The sequence below is a fragment of the Microcebus murinus genome, chromosome 24 (assembly GCF_040939455.1).
Source record: "Microcebus murinus isolate Inina chromosome 24, M.murinus_Inina_mat1.0, whole genome shotgun sequence".
NCBI lineage: Eukaryota > Metazoa > Chordata > Mammalia > Primates > Cheirogaleidae > Microcebus > Microcebus murinus.
This window is the reverse complement of record NC_134127.1, coordinates 25316168-25338511: the sequence shown is the minus strand read 5'-3', so window position 1 is coordinate 25338511 and position 22344 is coordinate 25316168. Positions and strand designations below refer to the sequence as shown.

The following is a 22344-nucleotide window of genomic DNA, read 5'->3' as shown; positions in this document are numbered from 1 at the left end:
CTGGTTGTGAAGGAATACTTGGCCTGGGGATGCAGAGAGTGGGTGCAGAGAGGTCACTAAGGAGACTGTTGCTGGCAAGGGGCAGGCTGATGGTGGCTTGGGTGGGGGAGGAAGCAGGAGGGAGTGGAGGGAGATTTAGGAGGTAGAATCAAGAGGTCTCAGTCAATGCTGTGACTCTCCAAAAGATCCCTGTTAAAATACCTGCTAGCTTAGACCATTAACTCGTGAGCAGGAAGAGGTCGCTGCACTGGCAGGATGTCGCCTTGAGGCAGTCCGGGGAAGGCGGGAAAGAGAGTGAGTTGCAGTGAATGGCACGGGCACTAGGGGGTAGCACCGGGGCCTCGGGCATCCGCAGTGGCTGAGGCCCCACGAAACACACGCCCGCCACTGACCTGCCCCGAGCCCGTGGCAAGTCTCTTTACAGCCCCCGACTCAGTTGCTACGCCTGTGCACGGGACGGCGCCTGCCCTGCACCCCCAGCGCTGTTGCGAGAAGGGCAGGTTAGATCACCTGGCGACCCCAGGCAGCTGGGAAAGGTGCTTGGCGAGGTCGGGAATGAGGTCCCCCGACAAGGTGAGCAGGAGTCTGGACTGCCTGCGGCCAGGACTGGTCCTAGAGACCCGCATGGGCGGGGCGGGCTTGGCTGCGTCCTGCACGTGCCCCAGGGCGCCACGGCTCCGAAGCAGCAGGGACCCGGCTTTGCAGGACAGAGGTTGATGCAGGGCGTAGGACTGGGCCCACCGGACTACTGCCAGCTCTGAGCCTCAGTTTCCCCATCCGTCAGCCGGAGATACCCCACGTCTGTCCTCTGGGTCGTTGCGAGGGTGCAGCACACGTCGGGCGTTGGGACAGTCGCAGCCGCGGGTCTCGGGGACTCCGGGCGCGGGGGGCGGGGTGCGGGCTCTGGGCGCGGGGTTCCACGCCTCCTTCGCCCCCCGCAGGCAGACTCCTGACACTGGCACAGCCACGTCGCCCAGCCTGGGGGAAGAAGCTGCCTTGGCTTCGGCTAGTGACGAGCTGGATGCGGGGTCTGGTTCGGCGTGCGGGCGGGCGCGGGAACGCGAAGGGCTCTAGGACCCGGGCGCGCGCTCGGACCCGGGCGGGGGGCGGAGGACCGCGGCGGGAGCGCCCCTGAAAGGCTCGGCCGGAGAGCTCGGCCGTCGCCAGGCAACCGCCCTGACGCAACGCAAAAAAAAAAAAAAAAAAAGTCCCTTAAAAAAAAAAGAATAGTGCCGAATTCCCAGGAGCACGAGAGGAGGGAGGCGGGAGCCGGCGGAGGCGCGGCCGGGCCGGAGCTGGGCGGCGGGAGCCGGCGCCGGAGGACACGGGGACCTCGTCGACACCCCGGAAGGCGGCCCTGGGCGCCCCGAAGGTGGGTTCGCGCCGGGGGCGGGGACTGTCCCGGGCCTGGGGAGAGATGGCCGTGGCGCGGCGCGGCTGTGCGGGGGGCGCGGCGCAGGTCCCCAGGGCTGGCAGTGCGAGGGGATGGGGGACAGCCCCGCCCAAAGCGCCCCGGAGGGGACACCCGCCCGCGCCCCACGGGACAGCAGTCCGGCCTCACCGGCTCCCGGGCTCGCGGCCCTCCCCGGGGACTGGGGCAGCCGAGGCTGGACCCCCGCCCATCTCCCTGCTGGGCCCTTCCTGGGCTAGGATTCTGGGTGGGGATTTGGGGTGTGCGGCCTGAGAGGGAGGGGCCCCTCCGATCTCTCCAGGTCCACTGCCCGGTAGCGGGCGACCTCCACGCCCACCCTAGTGGAAGTTTCTGCCCTGAGGGATGCAAACCCTAACTCCGGAAAAGTGACCCAGGGCGTTTGGCCCGAGGGTGCTCCAAGGGCTGACATCCGTGAGATCTGAGGGATCTGCGGGTGGGCAGGCCAGCCACAAAGCAGGGCCTCTGGGGTCACCAGGACAAGGGGCCACCGACCACACAGGGGGGGTAGGGGCAGGTGTCTTCTTTAGCCAAGTCAGGCTGGATGTATTGCTTGTTTGAAAACCCCTTGTTGCCTGCATCTGGTTTTTACTCCCCGTGGTGCTTGGAGGCAGCTCTGTGGTGCATTGTCCTACGGGGAAGATCTGGAAGGTGGGTGGGCTCTGGGCTGGCCGCAGTCTGACACCCACACACAGGTTCTCCCAAATCAAGTTTCCACGAACTCCCTGTCCTTCCCGGAGAGTCAGGCAAGACGAGACCAGGTCACCCGTCCACCGGGCTATCCCCGAAGTGCTCAAGGGAGATGTGGCCCCAAAGGAGCTTCTCTCTGATGCCCCAGGGACAGTCCTGCCCCTCACCAGGCAGGTGGAGAGTGTGGGCAGAGTCCAAGGAGATCGGAGGTGCCTCTGGCACCTGTAGCCTGACCACGTCGGCAGGAGGGGAGCTTTTGCAGCGTGTTTTCGAGGGGATTGCTTGGCTCAGCAGCCTCGAGCTGTACTTTGAGCAGACAGAGACTATGGCTCCAATTTTAAGGGCCTTTGCCCATCACACACGGTGTGGGAACCTTCGTCCTCACAATCGACCTTCAAGAGAGCATCATTATCCCTGTCTTGCCAACGGGACTCCGAGAAGTCAAGCAACTTGGCGCAGCTCAGGAGGCCGGGGAAAGAGCAGAGAGTTTCAGACTCCCGAGACTCCTGAGACAGTGCTCTCAAAGGAGGCTACTTTAGGAAATCGAGGTGACTGAGGCCTGGAGAGGGGAAGAAGCCAGTCACACCCAGATGAAATGAGAGCCGTGTGGCCGGGCTCCTGTGAAGATTGTCCCACGGCCTGAGAAGGTCCCCTCCCATCTCAAGGGACCCCGGGGAGGCAGGAAGCCATTTCTTGCAGGCACTGCCATCGGGCCTGGTCGGACTCGACCTTCCTCTCATGAAACAAAAAAGGGGTCTTCCCTGATGCCGCCCCGTTCTCCTCCTTGCCTACCCAAAGCCCTGACTCTGTGCACTTGCTCCTGTCTTTCCGGTCCTCCCAATTACATGCATGGGTTTCCACCAAATTGCCGGGCCCCGCCCTCTCATGTACCAGCCTGGCCTCCCTCCAAGAGGGAAAGAAATTAAGGCCACAACTAACTATTTGCTGGGAGGGAGCCACAGAGCCCCAGGCCAGTGGGGGAGAAATTGCTTGTTAGGCTCCTGTCGCTGGCTGTTTCCCCAGTTAAATCTCACCCACAGAAACCCCCTGGGCCCTACGGGGCGTCTGGAATTCCCAGAGCCCCCTGGGAGCCATGCTGTCCCTGGACGGGTGAGCGGCTGCAGAGGCGTCAGACAAGTGAGATCACCTAAGCAGTTTGCACCCTGTTTTACCGACCGCAGGTGGGGGCCTTCCCGGGCCAGGGACTGGAACCCTCTCAGGGCCAGCCTGGGCCGCTCTGACTGTGCAAGTGAGCCCTGAGGTTTGGACGGGGGTGGGGGTGGGGACAGGGAAAGGCACGTCCTGGAGAGACCTCAGGGGGGTGAGGACAGCAGTGGGCAGGTGGGCGCAGGGAGGATGGGACTGGTGGGAAAGGCATTTGGAGGGAGTGGCAGGCCCTGCTGGCCCTGCAGTCATCTGAGAGCTGCCCTGACCATTGCAGGCCAGCTCCTCTGCACCCCAAGCCGCCACTTCTCTCTGGGGACATGTGGGAGGGAAGGTGAGTGACAGAAGTTACCTGTGTCCTCCTGAGCACCATCATCAGACACTCCTGGGAGAAAGGAGTGACAGACAGCAGCCCCAACTCCCCGCTATCTTTGCAGAGACCGGGAGGGGACCTGGTTCAGCTTCTGCCCTGGGGGTGTAGACAGAGCACCCATTTCTACAGGGCGCTTTCTCCAGTGTGGCCAGAAATTCCTTTCGGGGTGCTCTGATCCAAATGTGGGGGCTGGCAACAGACCCTCAAAGGCTCCCTGGCTGGGCTTCTTGCCTGGGACTCAGAAGGACAGGCCCAGGCTGAGCTTGTTTTCCAGGTCAGAGGGCAGGTATGTAATGGGCCCGGGCAGTGGCCCGTTTGGTGGTCACAGTTTCAGGGCTCACTGGAGGCTGGGTGGTGTTTCCTCATTCCAGGACGCCAGCAGAGCCTCTGAGCCGGCCAGCGGCAGCCAGGCCACCCAGGAGAGCTCAGGTGATGACTGCCCAGGGAGGCTCTGGATGAGGGCCCTTTACTAGCAGGGCACTTAGGGACCTGGCCCCCAACATCCACCATCAAGTCGACAGTGCCCTCACCCCCCAAGTCCTGTGATCGTGACCTGTGCTGTGCCTGGGGGTCCCATAACAGGTATAGACTGACCTGAGCCTCAGGTCACGCAGGCATGACTGTCAGGTTTGGTTGTGTCATTGTTTTGTTTATGTGTTCCATAGCAGCCACCGGGAACTTGGAGGAAGGTGAGGACAAACCTCATTATCCGGTTTGCTTGCAAACAGGCCTCAGACCAAATTCTGCCACATGTGTAGACGTTTTAAACAAATACTCGTCTGCAAACAGACCGAGCAAAGGACTGCGTGGCCTGTCCTGTGGGCTCAGGAAGCCCCAGGAATCTGTCTTTCTGGTGCCCTGACCAGCCCGCCCTGGAGACCTCGCTAGATCCTTCACCTGCTCTTTCCAGAGCCAAGAGTGTCTCTGAATGTTTTGCCCAACCTACATATCTTGAATACCTCTGTCTTCCCCAATGAGAATGCACTTCTAACGTTTACTTTGCTAATTGTCAAATGCCTGGTGCCCACGTGAAGTGTCTGTCCACACTCCCAAGTGGGGACTTCCTGCTGCAAGGCTGTGGCCAGGATTGGGGCAGGCCGGGGCGGGGCTGAGTGTCCCAATTTGAATGCACCCAGGTTGCAGCTAGCCTAAAGAAACCACACAGAACATCTCACTAAGTCTGCAACGAATTGCAGGAGGATGGATAATGCATGTCCCAACGAGGAGGCATGAGACGGCCCTGCCCTCGAGGAGCATGGGGTCTGGGCAGGGCTGCTGCTGAGTGACTACCACCTGTATGCAGGGCACCGAGCTCAGAGTAAGGCCCTGTCCTGTGTGCTTCAGCTAACTGCAGCACCCGCTTCCCAGCTGATGGGCCAAGGAGAGTGCCAGCCAAGCCCAGTCAAGGGCAGGAGGTGACAGTCCTGCTAGAGGGCTAGATAATAATTCACATACACTCACTGGATCCTTCCCAGATCGTGTTCCGCAGGTTCCATAGGATCCGGTTTTGTGGATGGGGGAACCCTGAGGCCTACGGGGGTTAAACTGAGTGACCAAGGTCAAGGAACTAGTAAGTGCCTGGCGGGCTGTCAACCTAAGTCCTCTGACACCCAGCTCTGCCTGTGCTATCCTGCTCCATCTCTGGCGTCTTCTCTCCGTGAGGCTGGACTTGGGCAGCTTCAGCTCCCCAGCTCTGTCCTGCTCAAGCTAACACAGTGGGGGACAGAGTCACACTCCCATGTTCTGTCCTGCCTGTGGGCACTCAGGCCGGACGTCCCCTCCAAGCCCGTGCTCGCGCAGTGCTGCTCCTGCAGCAGCTGCAGGTCGCTCTGGGCGTTCCTGGCCGGGCAGAGGCCGTGCTGGGACCCCACCACGTCCTGCCCCAATGCCAGGAGACGCTAAGGACCTTTCCAACCTCGAGAGGTCAGCATGCCCAGGCCGAGGGTGGGGGTGCACGCACAGGCCGAGGGTGGGGGTGCACGCACAGGCACCCCACAGAACATCTTAGAGAGTCCTTGTGAAACCGCTGGGCTCCAGAACTGGCCGTGCAGAGTGAAATAGAAAGCAGATTGTCAGGGCAGTTCCCACTTGAGCTGGAGTGTGTTGATTCTGCTTATTTGAAGTTGGAGCCAGCTACCCTGTGCAGCCGAGTAGCCTTAAATTGGCCTTGTTTGGAGGCTGAGAGCCATGCCAGCTAGTCAGGAGACATTCTGGTGGGCCGAGGCCCAGGGAAGAGGGCACATCCCCAGGGTCCTCAGCGGTGCTGTGGTGCCTGAGTTTAAGTCAGCTGGGAACCCTGTCCCGTCCATAGGGCCAGGACACTCACCTGCTCTGCGTTCCGCTTTCGTCTCCGCAAATCGCTTTGAAGGCCGCTCTGTGTCTGCCTCCTGCTCCCTAATCCCAGTTGCCACTGTGGCCTCTGGCCAGAAAAGTCCTGTGGTCACATGTGGTGGCTGGCTGGGGTGGCGACAGGCAGCCTCAGCCAGGTCCTGGGCATCCCTGCTTTGCGGAGCGTTTTCCCGGAGGAGAACCGCTCCCTTCTCCACGCTTCCCACTGCTTGTTCCTCCCTCCCACCTCCTGCGCAACCCAGACTCTCGGATTCTCAGGCACCTCTCTCCCCTGCTTACCAGAGTGGCACTTTCCCAGGGCCTTGCAGACTTGGAAGGGACAAGCTGGAGACACTGGGTATCCCAGTCCCCCTGCAGCGGCCCTGGGCTTTCTCCTCTCCTCTCGTGGAGGCCATAAATTAGAGCTGCGGCCCCAGAGCTGGGGCCTGTCTCCGACTGACGGGGAAGCACAACTCTTTCTTGGCCATTCTCTCACTCTTCTCACTGGGCAAATGAAAGGAAAGGCTTGCACGCTCCCAGCTCCTTGCAGGAGCATTGTACGCTGGCTCCGTGCAGCCAGAGCCCATCAATTATTCAGCGCGGACCAGGCACTTTGAATTTGCAAAGGTCTCAGCGAGTACTTTTATAGATTCTTTCCTCATCACGTCCCAAGCAAGACCAAGCAAAGTCTCCCTGTTTTCTAGGCGGTAGAAGCAAGGCTCAGCTTGGCATCAGAAGACTTGGGTCCAAGTCCAGCCAGCGGCCCCTCGGAGGGAGCTGCGGGGCCCTGGGCAAGTCTTTGGACCTCTCTGGTGTGCGGTGTCTCTGTGGGATGTCTCAGCAAGGCCTGCCCAGCCTGGGCCACCGTGTGTGGGGAAAGCACGTGCGAGTTGCAGTGGGATTAAAAAGGTTTCTGATTGCTCTTGTCACTGCAGGTGTGGAAATGGAAGCTTCGATTCCGAGCTGAGGTGCAGCCAGTTGCACATGACACTGCACACCGAGCCGCACCGGGAGACATCCCCAGGAGCACCTGGGTAAGTGGCTCTTCTCCCCGTCCCATGCATGCAGCTCCATGACGTGGGGGTCACCCCCCAGAACCAGAAGCACAGTGGACAAATGAAATGAGTCAATGAGTCTCTGTCCCACTCAAGTTCCAAGAAGTCTCATGACTTGTCCAGGGTCGTTAGCAGCAGAACTTCCCTCAGGCTCAGGTCTCCTCGCTCCCTGGCCCTGCCTGAGGAGGACCCCAGGCCAGGGAGAAGGCCCTGGTGGGGCCATAGTTTTGCACACAGCACCTTGCAGATGGGGCTTTAGACGGAGGGGCTGGGGTCTCATCCTCCTCGCCCGCCGGGAGCACTTGTGCAGAAGGGCAAAGCCTTGCCTTGGGAGTCTTTAAACGTTGCTACTTGCTCCTGGGGTTCCTAAGAACACTGGATTTTAAAATATGGAAACAATACAAAGGCCAGGCGCAGTGGCTCATGCCTATAATCCTAGCACTCTGGGAGGCTGAGGCGGGCAGATTGAGCTCAGGAGTTCGAAACCAGCCTGAGCAAGAGTGAGACCCATCTCTACTAAAAATAGAAAGAAATTAATTGGACAACTAAAAATATATAGAAAAAAATAGCCAGACCTGATGGCGCATGCCTGTAGTCCCAGCTACTCGGGAGGCTGAGGCAGGAGGATTGCTTGAGCCCAGGAGTTTGAGGTTGCTGTGAGCTAGGCTGACGCCACGGCACTCTAGCCTGGGCAACAGAGTGAGACTTTGTCTCAAAAAAAAAAAAAGGAAACAACATAAAGTTCATGTTCCTATTGCTTTTCCACATATTTGTAGAAAAATTTGTAGAGAAAGTAGGGAGAGAGGGTCACGGCAGTAGAGCCAGGAAGACGTGGCTGAGATGGCAGCTCCTTCACTGCCCTGCTGTGGCCTTCAGCCTCTTGCAGTGCAGGTTTCCTCGCCTGTCGTGGAGGTGACACTAGGTACTAGACAATAGTAGTCTTGTCCCAGGGTCATTTCAAGGGTTAAAGTAGGCATTTGCACAGTGCCGGGTGTGATGGGCAATGGCTCTCTTCCCCCTTCTTCTTGCTTCTGAGAATTTTTATTTATCCCTGTGTACATGGATAGGGAAATAGACAATAGAGAGAAAATTGGTCATTCACATAGTTCTTTCCTTTATTCAGAAAGTATGCATTGGAGTTGAACTGCTTACACCAGGTAGCCTAAAGTAGGAGACAAGCTGGAGACGGAGCCTGCCTTCCTGCAGCCCCCAGCCTAGTGCGGCTGTGTCGCTCAGGCCTCTATCGATGGCCAGAGATAGAAGCCTGCTCACGCCTGCTCAGGCAGGGGGAGAATCTGCCGGTGCCTGTCACTGGGAAGCTTAGGTCTTCGGGCACTGCTGGGTCCCAGGGCCCAAAAGATGTGAGGGAGCTTCTCTCTTTCTCTCTTTCCCCCTCCTCTCTCTCTTCTCTCTCTCTCTCGCTTTCTTTTTCCTTCCCTTCGTTCTCCTTCCCCTGGGTTTATTGCCTGTACAGCAAACAGGCTTTCTCCAAACTGTGGCAACGCCAGGCTTATCTCCTCCCAGCTGAGCTAGCCCCACAGAAAAGACACCCGATTTCTCCAAGTGCCTGTATTTAAATCCCTCCAAAGTATTCTGATGGGCCCTTTGTGGGCACGTGCACGTCCACTGGGCAGCCGCCATTGCAGGGTGAGGGTGCAAATGAACGCGTCCGTTGGGTCCTGTGAGTGCTTCTGGGGTGGGGTGACGGTGGGGGCTGCAGCTCAGTCCCTTCAGAACCACCTGGGAAGATGCAGGCTGCTGCCCACGGAAGGGATACAGGACACAGGTGTGTCTGTCCACCTGGCAGGTGCATCAGAAACGTGACTCAGCAGTGGCTCCCAACAGGTCCGTAAGGCTGGCGCAGAAAAGCGCTCAAACAGAAGTGTTAAGGGAGGAGGCCATCGGCTCCACTCAGACGGGCATGGAAGGCTGTAGAACGAGGTGCCGTTTGAACTAGCCTCCCACCGAGTCCAATTCAAACATGAGGTTATAGGGAAAGAATCAGACATGAGGTTGAGACCAGCCTCCCAAACCACCCCACCCCGCTCTTGGGGAAAAATGACTCAGCCACTAGACAGATTCTGACTCTGAAAGTCTCACCCGTAACCCTGCAGGAGGCTTTCCGCTGGGGAGAAGTCATGGGAGGTGTGAACTACTCCAGCTAGACTTTGCTGACCTCACAGTGTTGCTGCTGGCAGAGCCCCGTGCATGCTCAGGACATGAAAGCAGGCCGGGCGCGGTGGCTCACGCCTGTCATCCCAGCACTCTGGGAGGCCGAGACAGGCGGATTGCTCGAGGTCAGGAGTTCGAAACCAGCCTGAGCAAGAGTGAGACCCCGTCTCTAATAAAAACAGAAAGAAATTAATTGGCCAACTAATATATATAGAAAAAATTTGTCGGGCATGGTGGCGCATGCCTGTAGTCCCAGCTACTCAGGAGGCTGAGGTAGGAGGACTGCTTGGGCCCAGAAGTTTGAGGTTGCTGTGAGCTAGGCTGACACCAAGGCACTCACTCTAGCGTGGGCAACAAAGCGAGACTCTGTCTCAAAAAAAAAAAAAAGGACATGAAAGCACAGAAGATACGGCAGTATCCCGGCCCTGGAAGACCTGGATGTCGGGTCAGGGAGCCAGGACACTGCCACCGTTCAAGGCCAGGCAGGCCAGCGTCAGGGAGCCTGGGGAAAGCAGGTGCCGTGATAATTCCAAGAAAGAGTGGCCTGGAAAGTGAGGAGTCCTAGAGGGCTTCAGGGAGGAGGTGAGCCTCTGGCGGCTTTAAGGCAAGGCAGGACCTAGCTAACTGGTGAGGGCCAACGGCAGGATGGAGACTAGGAGGTGCTCCGTTCCTTCACTCGCTCACTCACCCACTCAGCAAGTTCACTGAGTGCCTGTTGTGTGCCCGGCCTGGCTCTGAGTGCCCGGGAAAGACCTGCCCTCCGGGAGCTTACATTCTTGAGGCTGGGTCACACCGAGAGGAGCAAACATCCCCTGCCCTCCGGGAGCTTGCATTCTTAAGGCTGGGGCTCAGTCCCCTGCCCTCCAGGAGCTTGCATTCTTAAGGCTGGGGCTCAGTCCCCTGCCCTCCAGGAGCTTGCTTGCATTCTTGAGGCTGGGGCTCAGTCCCCTGCCCTCCAGGAGCTTGCTTGCATTCTTGAGGCTGGGGCTCAGTCCCCTGCCCTCCAGGAGCTTGCTTGCATTCTTGAGGCTGGGGCTCAGTCCCCTGCCCTCCAGGAGCTTGCTTGCATTCTTGAGGCTGGGGCTCGCAGAGTGATGAGCTCCAGGAAGAACCCAGGAGCAGGGGCGCTGGCCTCCATCAGGGCGGCCAGAGCTGGGCTGTGCATGGGGTGACACTGAGCAGGCACGGAGTGAAGCAGCAAGTGTAGGACATCAGGACTCAGCCTCTGCCTCCTTCAGAGGCAGCAGCTGGGTGCTCACGATGGTTTGCAGCAGGGACGGGCAACCCAGGCAGCACGTGGGTGCTTCCAGGGAGTGGGATGGCCAGGGCTGTCTCGGGTGGGCAGCCTGGGGGCCTTCCCTGCAGTGGAGACCACGGCATACTCAAGGAAAACCCCAGGGGCACTGTCCTTCCTAATCCTGATCCCATCCGTGGCACTCACCACCAGCCCCGCCCACACCCAGAGCCAGGCTGCCGCCCACCGCACTCACACACACACACACACACACACAGCCGGGTCACCACCCCACAGTGCACACACAAATATACCCTCACACTCACACGTTCCAGCACAATTCGGCCCCACCACACACACGAAATTGGGGCCAGGGTCTGGTCCCTGCAGGATGTCACCCCTTCATGTTAGGGGCTCCAGCAGCAGCTCTGATCAAGACCTGGAATACAGATGAGCTGGAAAGGGGGAGATGATCTGCCAGGGCCAGACCAGCAGGGTCCCTCCTGCTCCGGTCACCATGGCAACCCGGAGGAGGGGGAGGGAACGGCTCAGGCAGCCCTGGCTCCTGTCAGCAGCTCTGTGGGGAGCAGGCTGTGTCCCTGGCCTCCCGCCGCTGGCTGGCTCCTCTGTGCCAGGCCCGTCCGCCCGCAGAGGTCGGCCTGAGCCTCGGGCTCTCTGTGCAAGATGAGCATGGTGTTCACGATGGAACCCAGACGGAAGAGCCTGTGTCTCCCAGGCCTGCCTCCCAGTCCCTGCCCTAGTGACTGCTCTGTCACCACCTGGAGAAACAGGATTCACCCCTCCTGAGAGGGACAGGAAACGATGCGGGTGTGAGCTGGGCCTGTGCAGCCCCAGATCCTTTTCAGTGTGTAAAGCCCACCACAGCCTGCCAAGCTCTTCCTTCACCCTCGTCATCCTCGCTGGGGCTACACCGGCGCCTTTCAGCTGAGCAGCCGACACCAGGCCGGGCGGGCTCTCGCTCAGCGTAGAGCAGGGTCCCACTTGTTCTCCTGGAGCTGGGCAGCGGCTCTCTTGGGTGAGGGGTCTTAGGTTTGGCAACACACACAGCGAAAGAGACTTCTTTGCATACACACATGGGCCTCTGCCCAGCCAGGCCTGCCCTGGCTCCAGCAGCAGAGCCGTGGGCAACCCAGACCGAGGCCCTGGCAGGGAGGCCGGCCCATGCTCAGCACATCCCACCCTGCTGAGCAAGTCCAGGCCCTGCAGGACCCCCAGCCATAGTGTGGTCGACTCTTCATCCCAGAAATTTCCCAGAGAAAGTTTTCCACATGGGTGGTGCTGGGAAGGGTGGTAGCCAGCCCTGTCCAGATGGTATGTTCTAGAAGACAGTACAATTGCCCCAAGGAGGCCCTGGGCTGTCTCTGAGGTGCTCTGGGCCTTAGGCCAGTCACTCAGGTTGCCCCCTCGGTTTGCCCAGCTGCACAATGGGATGAGCAGACCTGCCCAGCCCTCCTTGCAGTGCAGATAGGGCCCGTCAATGCAGCAAAAGCGGCTCTCGGTGACGGGCAGCTGATGTCACAGGACAGCACAGAACCAAGACAGAGTGGGCAACTTGGTTCCCAGAGGATGCTCTTGACTCGCTCTATTCAGGTAGACTGGGGAGAGGGACACAGAGCCCCAGGCCTGGTCCTGGTCCCCACTCGGTCCTCCCCTCCACCCCCATGAGTAGCTGTGCACCTGTTTCAGGCCTTGCTCTGCTGTGTACAATCTGAGCGCCTTGAGGCCAGTTTCTTATGTCCTGCCTCAGTTTCTTCATCTGTATAATGGTTGATCATAGTACGTACTTCACAAGATTCGCATGCAAATTAAGTGAGATGTTATTGCCTTATCAGGTCCAGCACATACTGAGCGCTTGATACATATTAGCAGCTTGACAGTGTTACTGAGATACTGCTTGCAGGAGGGTTGTTAGGAAGCAGCGGGCTCCGAGTTGCATCCTAGAAAGGTAACTGGCGTCAGGACAGAGGAGAGCAAGCCCCGAGGAGTCCGGGGAACCTCCAGGGGCCTGAAGGAGGGAGCTCCGTGGGAGAGGGGACAGCATCCACATCCCCAGGCTCAGGCCATGGGGAAGGGGACGGGGCAGGGACCGTCCCGGCTCTTCCACAGCAGACCCGCACCCCCGAGAGCCAGCCAGCCTGCACGGCCGCAGTGTTCTCCGTGTGGACTGGGAAGGAAGTGAGGCTTGCATGAGAGTGCAACTCTCCGGGAGCTGTAAGGTGACTTACTGCTGCTCTGCCCGTGCCTGCGCTGGGGACGTGTCTGAGAGTCCCCCCAGCATCTGTACGAGCTAAACAAATCACCCCTCTTCTCGGCCAGGAGCCCAGCTCCACCCCTGCTGTTGACAGGAGCTTGGGCCTCATGCCATGAGACAAGTTGTCTGTCTTCTCACCCCTAAAATGGGGATTCTGATGGTGTGAGTGCATTTATCTTGGGCTGCAGAAACAGGCACGAGGCGACCGCAGGATTGGGGTTGAGGATGCGAACACCCTAGGAGCAAAGGAGCAGCAGGAGCCAGGCCAACTCCATGGAGAGCAGAGCAGCCCGTGGGAGACGGGCCACAGTGGGCGTCATGCCTTTCGCTGGGTGTCGGCCTCTGCCCACTCCCTTCTCCCAGATTCTAGCACCTAGCCAGGCTGCTCAGCCCTTCGGTGTTTGCTGCAGTCCTGGGCACTTGGCTGTAGCCCAGCTGGGGGGCCACATGACCCAGAGCATGCCCATCTGCACAGTGACCCATGGGTGGCATTTCTGCCAGAAGAGCAGTGCGAGTGTAAATTTACACACATGGAAAATTGTTATCCTGTCCTCACCCAGCGTTGCCTGTCATCAGTTGTAAATTAGGAAACACTCCAACTATGAACGAGGAGGGACTCTGTACAGTTTTATTAAGACAAGAGTGACCATCCATCCTGTGCTTCTCAACTAGAGGTCATAACAGATCCTTCTAAGGGACACATGGAAATGTTGGGGAGAGGAGCCTTTGGGGGTTGTCCTGACATTTATGGAACAGCTTCACTCTCCCCAGATGAATTATGGCCCCCTTTGTTGCCGCCAGGGCTCTTGGTTGCAAGCAACAGAAAGCAATGCTATGGTCAGGCTACCAGGCACCTGCAGAATTAGCAGGAGGTAAAGACCCACAGGAGAAAGCAGGCAGAACCAGGGCAGCTCAAGAGGACAGGGGCAGGAGGCCCCTGACACTCCTTTAGCAAAGACGGTTTGGCTAAAATGATGCTGCCACCCTGCACTTCCCGTCTGCTTCCATAGCGGATCCTAACCGTCCCTTCATCTGGGTCTCACACACACCACTCACAGTCTGGGCCTGAGCATTCAGTGGGCGATCTCAGTCACCTGCTCACACCTGGTTACCAGGTCACAGGCTGAGGAGTAAGGAGGATAAGGTCCCCTGGAGGATAAGGTCCCCTGGAGGATATGGTTCCCTGGAGGATAAGGTCCCCTGGAGGATATGGTTCCCTGGAGGATAAGGTCCCCTGGAGGATATGGTCCCCTGGAGGATAAGGTCCCCTGGAGGATATGGTCCCCTGGAGGATATGGTCCCCTGGAGGATATGGTTCCCTGGAGGATAAGGTCCCCTGGAGGATATGGTTCCCTGGAGGATAAGGTCCCCTGGAGGATATGGTCCCCTGGAGGATAAGGTCCCCTGGAGGATATGGTCCCCTGAAGGATAAGGTCCCCTGGAGGATAAGGTCTCCTGGAGGATAAGGTCCCCTGGAGGATAAGGTCCCCTGGAGGATAAGGTCTCCTGGAGGATAAGGTCTCCTGGAGGATAAGGTCCCCTGGAGGATAAGGTCCCCTGGAGGATAAGGTCCCCTAGAGGATAAGGTCCCCTGGAGGATAAGGTCCCCTGGAGGATAAGGTCCCCTGGAGGATAAGGTCCCCTGGAGGATAAGGTCTCCTGGAGGATAAGGTCCCCTGGAGAATAAGGTCCCCTGGAGGATAAGGTCTCCTGGAGGATAAGGTCCCCTGGAGGATATGGTCCCCTGAAGGATAAGGTCCCCTGGAGGATAAGGTCCCCTGGAGGATATGGTCCCCTGAAGGATAAAGTCCCCTGGAGGATAAGGTCCCCTGGAGGATAAGGTCTCCTGGAGGATAAGGTCTCCTGGAGGATAAGGTCCCCTGGAGGATAAGGTCCCCTGGAGGATATGGTTCCCTGGAGTATATATGGTTCCCTGAAGGATAAGGTCCCCTGGAGGATAAGGTCCCCTGGAGGATAAGGTCCCCTGGAGGATATGGTTCCCTGGAGGATATGGTTTCCTGGAGAATAAGGTTCCCTGGAGGAATAGATTCCCTGGAGGATAAGGTCCCTGGAGGATAAGGTCCCCTGGAGGATATCGTTCCCTGGAGGATATGGTTTCCTGGAGAATAAGGTTCCCTGGAGGAATAGATTCCCTGGAGGATAAGGTCCCTGGAGGATAAGGTCCCCTGGAGGATATCGTTCCCTGGAGGATAAGGTCCCTGGAGGATAAGGTCCCCTGGAGGATATCGTTCCCTGGAGGATATGGTTTCCTGGAGAATAAGGTTCCCTGGAGGAATAGATTCCCTGGAGGATAAGGTCCCTGGAGGATAAGGTCCCCTGGAGGATATGGTTCCCTGGAGGATATGGTTCCCTGGAGGATAAGGTCCCCTGGAGGATAAGGTCCCTGGAGGATAAGGTCCCCTGGAGGATAAGGTCCCCTGGAGGATAAGGTCCCCTGGAGGATATGGTTCCCTGAAGGATATGGTTCCCTGGAGTATATATGGTCCCCTGGAGGATATCGTTCCCTGGAGGATATGGTTCCCTGGAGGATATGGTTCCCTGGAGGATATGGTTCCCTGAAGGATATGGTTCCCTGGAGTATATATGGTTCCCTGGAGGATATGGTTCCTTGGAGGATATGGTTCATTGGAGGATATGGTTCCCTGGAGGAATAGATTCCCTGGAGGATAAGGTCCCCTGAAGGATAAGGTCCCCTGGAGGATATCGTTCCCTGGAGGATATGGTTCCCTGGAGGATATGGTTCCCTGGAGGATATGGTTCCCTGGAGGATATGGTTCCCTGAAGGATATGGTTCCCTGGAGTATATATGGTTCCCTGGAGGATAAGGTCCCCTGGAGGATAAGGTCCCTGGAGGATAAGGTCCCCTGGAGGATATGGTTCCCTGGAGGATATGGTTCCCTGGAGTATATATGGTTCCCTGGAGGATATGGTTCCTTGGAGGATATGGTTCATTGGAGGATATGGTTCCCTGGAGGAATAGATTCCCTGGAGGATAAGGTCCCCTGGAGGAAAAGGTCTCCTGGAGGAAAGGTTCCCGGAGGAGACAAGGCCCTCTGGTTGCAGAGAATGAAGAGTGCGTGGCTGTCTATCATCCTACACAAAATGAGAGCTCCCTACAAACAGGAAAGAAGCAAGGCCTGAAAATGGCAAACAAACAAAAGACAAATATCAATAAGTATCCACCATGTTCTTTTATATTCTCTCTCTAACACATGCTTGTGTTTGTTATGAATGTCAGAAATGCAGCTCAAAGTAGCTTAAAGGAAAGAGAATTCGTAAGGTGTGTGGAGGTCGAGGTTGGGTGGGCAGCTTCTGACAGGGCCTGAGGGCTTCAACCTCTCTGCTGCTTGGCTTTGCCCACCAGCCCCTGTCCAGATGGCGAGCAAATGTCCCCAGCAGCCCCAGGCCAGCTCGGAGCAACGCCAGCTTCTGGGTGGTTCTGGCACAGAAACTTCAGGAAGGTTCTGACTGGCCCAGCATGAGAGAGGGAACGTGAGTCCACAGGGACCACCGGGACGGGCTCCCCACAGAAAGGGCATGCTCCTTCTAGAAGGCGGGGAAGATGGCACTGATAGAAATGACCTCACGCAGGGCCGGGCACTGACTCCTGAGGACGTCACGGGGAGCCTGAGCTCCTTCTCTGCTCCTCTGGGCCCATCCAAGGGAAACATGTTCCCTTCGCTCACTCCTTCCACGGTGCTTAAAAAGAGCAGCATCGCGCTAAGTGCTGGAAGGCCCAGGACAAAGGGCCTGGTGCTTGCCGTTGTGAAGTTCAGAGTCTGGGGGAAGAGACCATCAAGAAAGTCCCTGTGGGAGTGCTGTGGCGTGAGGGGGGTGGTGAGCCCAGTGGTCAGGGGCCAGCCTGGAGAGGACCACAAGGGTTCGAGTACCAGCCCCACCACTTACTAGCACTGTGGCCTCACACAACCTACCAAACCCATCTCTGCACCTCAGTCTCTTCACCTGTGAAACGGGGACAGTGAGAATCCTCTTGTGAGGATGAAATGAGTTAATACCTGTGGAGGTACTGGATGGACACCTGCTATAGTACGCTGTGAGCCTCAGTTAAGGCGACGATGTGACTGCTTCTCTGTTGTGCTCTCGCTGCATCCCGGGCACACATGACCCAGCCTGGCCAAATCAAGGAAAACTCCCCCAAGGAGGAAATCCCTGAAAACTGAAGGGCAGGAGGAGGGGAGGGGCTTTCCAGGCTGAAGGAGCGGCTTGCGCCAAGTCCAGGGTATGAGCACGTGGTATTCAGTGGATGGGGTCAGAGAGGTCGTGTGTCCTGGAGAGGGATGAAATGAGGGAGAAAGGGAGTTGGTCAGCAGCTGCTTGCCTGTTTCCCTGCCCCAGGAGCCCAGGAAGTGGGCTTGACAGTTTTCCAGGTGAGCAGATGAGGTCATGATGAGACAAGGTGTTGGCTCAAGGATCAAGCTGCACCCACCTGGCTCCTCCAGCCGCCGGGGGAATTAGCTCATGGTTGGCAAAGCCTCCTCCTCTGAGCTGCTGTGGGCCGGGGAGCCAGGAGCATGTGTGGACAGCGCGTGCAGCGTGGGTCCCCCATGCCGGCATGTCGCTGCAAGAAAAAAGAGAAAAGGCTGACACACCCCCATCCCCACCCTGGGCTTGTCCTCACTGCTGCCGGGTGGCCTGCCTGGTGGGGCACAACTGGGCCTGGTGGGATTTTCGGGGTCTGGTCTTATTTCTCAGGACGCCCCAGGTCCCAGGTCTGGCAGCGTCCTTTGGCCTCCTTCTCGGGCTGCGCCAGCCTCAGGAAGGACCTAGCTTAGGTGCAGAGAAAGCCTGCTTGGCCCGGGTGCGGACCACGGGGCCCGGGAGTCCCTGGTTTGTCCAGCAGGAAGGGAGGCCTCCACAATCTACCAGCCCCAGAAGCTTCCAGAGCTGGCGTCTGTGCCCCGGCACCTGGGTGGCACCTGTCCACCAGCTCATGACTGACATTTCTCCTGTCTCGTCCCTGGGCCTGCGTGGGTGACATTCCAGCTGGAGGGAAGGAAGAAACCCTCTGGGTCTTCTTCAGGCATCATGGTGTCCAGGGGGCCACACTCCCGGGACACTGTCTGGTGACCAGGAGAACAGACCCACATCGTCCGGGTGTGAGGGAAGGAGCAGGGCACAGCATGGGGCCCAAGTGAGCAGAGCCATTTTCTCCCATCCACCGTAGGACAGGCTCTTCATTCAATTTTGAGACCTGAAGATTTGGGGGAGATGGGGTCAGCTGACTTCGTGTCAGTTGGCTTCCGGGGCAGGATGTAAGGGGCAGAGATGGCTCGGGCCACCCGGCAGGTCAGGGACAACAGGATGACTGCCCAGTGCGGTGGAAAGGCTTGGTCTGGGTGCTGTGTCTGGGACATAGCTCTGCTAGGTTGAGCCGTCTTCACGACGATGTTTCTGAAAGCGTGACTGTGTCTAGGGCTTACTGCGTACCCGGCCCTGTGCTAGGAGCTCTGTGTTTGTAACCTCATTTAATCCTCACAATGACCTGTGAGGTAGATATTGTTATCCCCAGGGCTGGCTTTATGGGTGTGGGACCCAGGCAGGGGCACAGGATTGATGCTCTGCTGTTGCTGTCTTGAAATGCTCAGGACTTTTTAAACAAGGACCCAGCATTTTCACTTTGTACTGAGCCCTAAACCTTGTGCAGCCAGGCCTGGTCGTCCCCATTTCTCATAAGAGGACCAGAGGCACGGGATGGTCCTGAAACGAGCTGCCCAAGATCCCAGAGCTGGTGCTGCCCTTGGGGTCTGACCCAGAGCCCAGGGTCAGACGGCTCCGTGCCAGATCCAGCCGCTGGCGCCTGCCTGTGGCCAGGGGTGAGGCCTGCCGCCTCTCCCGGCCTCCATTTCCCCCTCTGTGGAATAGGGTGCTCCCACCCGCCCGTGGGGGCTGTGAGGCTCAAATGAGCCAAGGCCACTCTGTTTCCTGCACTCCCCAAGGCTCAGCAGATCAGAGGCTCCTCATCAGCTGACTCACGGCTCACTGGCGCCACAGTTGACGCCTCCAAGAAGTCCTGATGAGGTCTTCGCAGACCTCTGAATCAGTTTAGAAACCACTAGTTAAAATAAGTTCCCTTTACCCAAAGCAGCCACACAGAGTTAGGGACTTGTCTTGGTTTCACACCCCAAGAGGAGCACTTACTGGTGGGTAGGACGCCTGGCTGTTTGCTTTGGGGGCTTCTGGGGGTCGAGGGCGATGGCCTCCCCCACCCTCCCTGTCCGTCTTACCTGCTCACAGAACTCAGGGAGGGAGGGCGCTGCCCACCTGTCTGTCTGCACTCGCATCCTCTCCACAAAGCTCAGCCGGATACAGTCAGAGCTGCCCTGCAGGTGGGGAGGCGCACTCAGAAGAGATCCTGGCACCTCAGCAAAGAGGCAGACGGCGCCGGGGAGGGGCCCTGGGAAGCAGCAAAGAAGTCTTCACGTTGGGAGGATTCTGACCGTGAAACTGCACAGAAAGACCCCCCTGAAGTACACCCCACATTTGCAGAGCACACCAGGTCTTCAGAGTGTGGTGCAAACTTCGGTTCTGCCAGTCCCTGAGGGCCTAGGAGGTTGCATTGTCACCGCCTTTTACAGGTGAGGACATGGAGGCTTAGCAAGACTGACAGGGCCCAGAGCCAGGGTCCTGCCCTCTGATCCCAGGTGGAGGGTCTTCATCTGGAGACAGTGGATCTCCTGGCTGCAAACTCGGAGCACCTGGGGGCTTAAAAACATGCTGCTGTCTGAGTCGGTCCCAGAGCAATTAACAGGGCAGCCAGGGGAGTGGCTGCTGGGAGTCATCGTGTTCCTGTTAGTAAAGGTGGAAGCAGGTTTCCCTGCTGGGGGCAGGGGAGAGAATTCCTGCTCACGCCCACCAAGGGGCAGGCCCGTGCAAGGCAGCAAGGCGTCCTCTTCCGCTGCTGGCAGGGGCTGTAGAAGCGCTTTGCACGTCCTTTCTTGTGAGCACCCCCCAATGCCGTGTCCGAGAGGAGCCCCACGACCTCCCAGGTGGCCCAGCCGCACCCCCCATTTTAATTCCTTCCCCTCCTGTGCTGCCCACTTCCCATTACCCCAAACAAGCAATCACAGCTGTTAGTTTCTTCTTTCTTTTTTTCTGGCAGAGATTTTTCTTGGCATATTCAAGTCAGTACAATTCTGTCTCCCTTTCACACTCAGGGTGGCACCCTCTCCAGGCCCCTGGGCATCTCGCTTTTGTCATTTAAACTGTTCCCTGGACGTTGTCGTCCATCTGTATCAGTTCCTTCTCTCGCAAGGCTGCGTCCCCAGGCAGGGACTGTTAAAACGCACCCTGAAAGCCCAGGGCCTCTCTCCCAGTCCAAGTCAAATGCCGCCCCCTGCTCGGATCTGCCGACTCCGCCTGCCTGGTCCCCCGGGACCCAGGACGCACAGGCTGGAGACTCGGGTCTAATTCCAACCCGAGTTACTCCCCCGCCCGGTGCTCCGACACTGTGGGGCAGGAGCCTGGACTTGCGCCTCCCACTGGGGACAGGAGGCCAGACCAGACCACATAGCTGAGGCCCTTGCCAAGGAGGCTGCTGTGTGGGCACTTTAGGTAAACGTGAGAAGCTCTTTCTAGAACAGTGAGTCACAGCCTCGCTCGGTTTAACCCTCCGGCGTGGAGCAGCCGTCTCCTTCCCCCGGCAGCTGCCTCCTGTGAAGAGGTGAGGGGACGCGCTGCCTTGGAGATAGGAGCTGGGAGACTGGGTTAGACTGGCCTGGAGGAGCCGGGGCCGGGGCTGTGCGGGTGGGGTGGGGAGGGCTTAGTGGCACCTGGACACACCTGTGTCTGCGTGGCAGGACCTTTGGGCAGTTGCCTCGGAGGTGAGACTTGTGAGATCCAGATGACCTGGGCTTATCCCCCAGCTACTTGCTGTCCCTGGATCGCGATGAGCCTCAGTTTCCCCTGCTGTGGAATGGCCGTGCCAGCCTCCCCGTGGCTAGGGAGGGATCAGGACTGACATGGTTCTCATCCTTCCCGCAGGGCCTCACGCCACCTGCACTTCCCCGAGAGGCAGGCGCTCCTGTCTGCGCGCACCTCCAGGACAGGTAGATCCTCTTGGCGAGGGCTGCCCCCAGCTTCCTGCTGATGCCAGCCTGTGCCTGCCTTCCGTGAAGCATGGCACCCGCAGGAGTCCGGGGCAGGACATAGCCCCGAGGACTAGCCGGCCCAGGAGGGCACGCTGTGGGGCTCACTGCACCATCCCTGCCAGCTCCGTGCCACCCAGCCTCGAGACCGGCCCCCGTCCCAGCGATGCCCTGGGGAGCTGTGGCCCCACCTGGCTGAGGCCCTTCCAGAGCAGGACCACCCTCGCCACCCACCGAGCCTCCCACGCCGCCCAGCCCCTCCCTCGTCCGGCTGCCCGGCGGATCGTAGAATGTCTGTGCCCCAGATCCAGGTGGAAGAGGTGGGGGGCGAAGAGGGGCTGGCAGCCGCCGCTCCTCCCGACGACCACCTCCGGAGCCTGAAGGCCCTCACCGAGAAACTGAGGCTGGAGACCCGCAGGCCCTCCTACCTGGAATGGCAGGCCAGGCTGGAGGAGCAGACGTGGCCCTTCCAGAGCCCGGCTGCGGCTGCGGGGCAGGAGGCGAGCTCAGAGCAGGGGCAGCGTGGCGGGGAGGAGCCCCTGCTCCCTCCAAGAGAGCCCCCACCCGCCAGGAGCGCCGGCCCAGGCGCCGGGCCCCCGTCCCCTGGCAAGCTGGACGGCTTCCAGAGTATCGATGAAGCTATAGCCTGGCTCAGGAAGGAACTGGTGAGTGGCTGCCCCTGAGAGTCCCAAAAAAGAGAAGATGCCATTCTGTTTCTGTCTGTCTCTCTGTCTCTGTCCCTCTCTCTCCACGTCCCTCTGGCCTGCCCTGTGTACCCCTGTCTACCCCGCGCAATGCACACCTGTGTCTTCCCGTGGGCTGAAGGGCGGAACTCATTTCTCTGGCATGGCAGGGGATGCGGGTGTCCATGGGCCCCTAATTGCAGGTACTAATGGGGAAAGCAGGCCGGGCGCGGTGGCTCACGCCTGTACTCCTAGCTCTCTGGGAGGCTGAGGTGGGAGGATCGCTCAAGGTCAGGAGTTTGAAACCAGCCTGAGCAAGAGTGAGACCCCCCCCATCTCTACTAAAAATAGAAATAAATTAATTGGCCAACTAAAAAAAATATATAGAAAAAATTAGCCAGGCATGGTGGCACGTGCCTGTAGTCCCAGCTACTCGGGAGGCTGAGGCAGGAGGATCGCTTGAGCCCAGGAGTTTGAGGTTGCTGTGAGCTAGGCTGATGCCACGGCACTCTAGCTTGGGCAAAAGAGTGAGACTCTATCTCAAATAAATAAATAAACAAACAATAAAAAAGAAATAATGGGGGAACAAGTGTGCATGAGAATATGAACCCGTGTTAAGGTGTCCCCACCCTTCCTGACACCGTGCCTGGCACCCCTGAACTGCTAAGGCGGCTCCTGGGATACAACTGCCCCCTCCCTTCTCCTGGCAACCCCTCCCTGCCATCCACCCCAGCACCTGCTGTGAGTGGCCAGAGTGCAGGCGCTAGCCCATGGCCCCGATGGCCCGATGGCCCCGATGGCCCGATGGGCCCGATGGC

General features: G+C 58.7%; 1 protein-coding gene and 1 long non-coding RNA gene across 2 annotated transcripts in view; one reads left to right on the top strand and one right to left on the bottom strand.

Annotated features, from left to right (window-relative positions):
• Positions 1–1225: 1225 nt before the first annotated feature.
• Positions 1226–22344, top strand: part of FAM167A (family with sequence similarity 167 member A) — a 33530-nt gene continuing 12411 nt past the window's right edge. Inside the window, exons 1-3 of the mRNA XM_012752970.2 lie at positions 1226–1372; positions 6920–7018; positions 20740–21508. Of these exons, the coding sequence (XP_012608424.1) occupies positions 21134–21508 (375 nt within the window). The 5' untranslated portion in view covers positions 1226–1372; positions 6920–7018; positions 20740–21133. The remainder of the gene's footprint in view (positions 1373–6919; positions 7019–20739; positions 21509–22344) is intronic.
• On the bottom strand, positions 16942–19089 carry LOC142864094 (uncharacterized). Its single transcript, XR_012914690.1, has 3 exons — positions 18984–19089; positions 17186–17317; positions 16942–17026 (listed from the first exon to the last, which is right to left on the bottom strand). It is a non-coding gene; the product is annotated as an uncharacterized LOC142864094 (long non-coding RNA).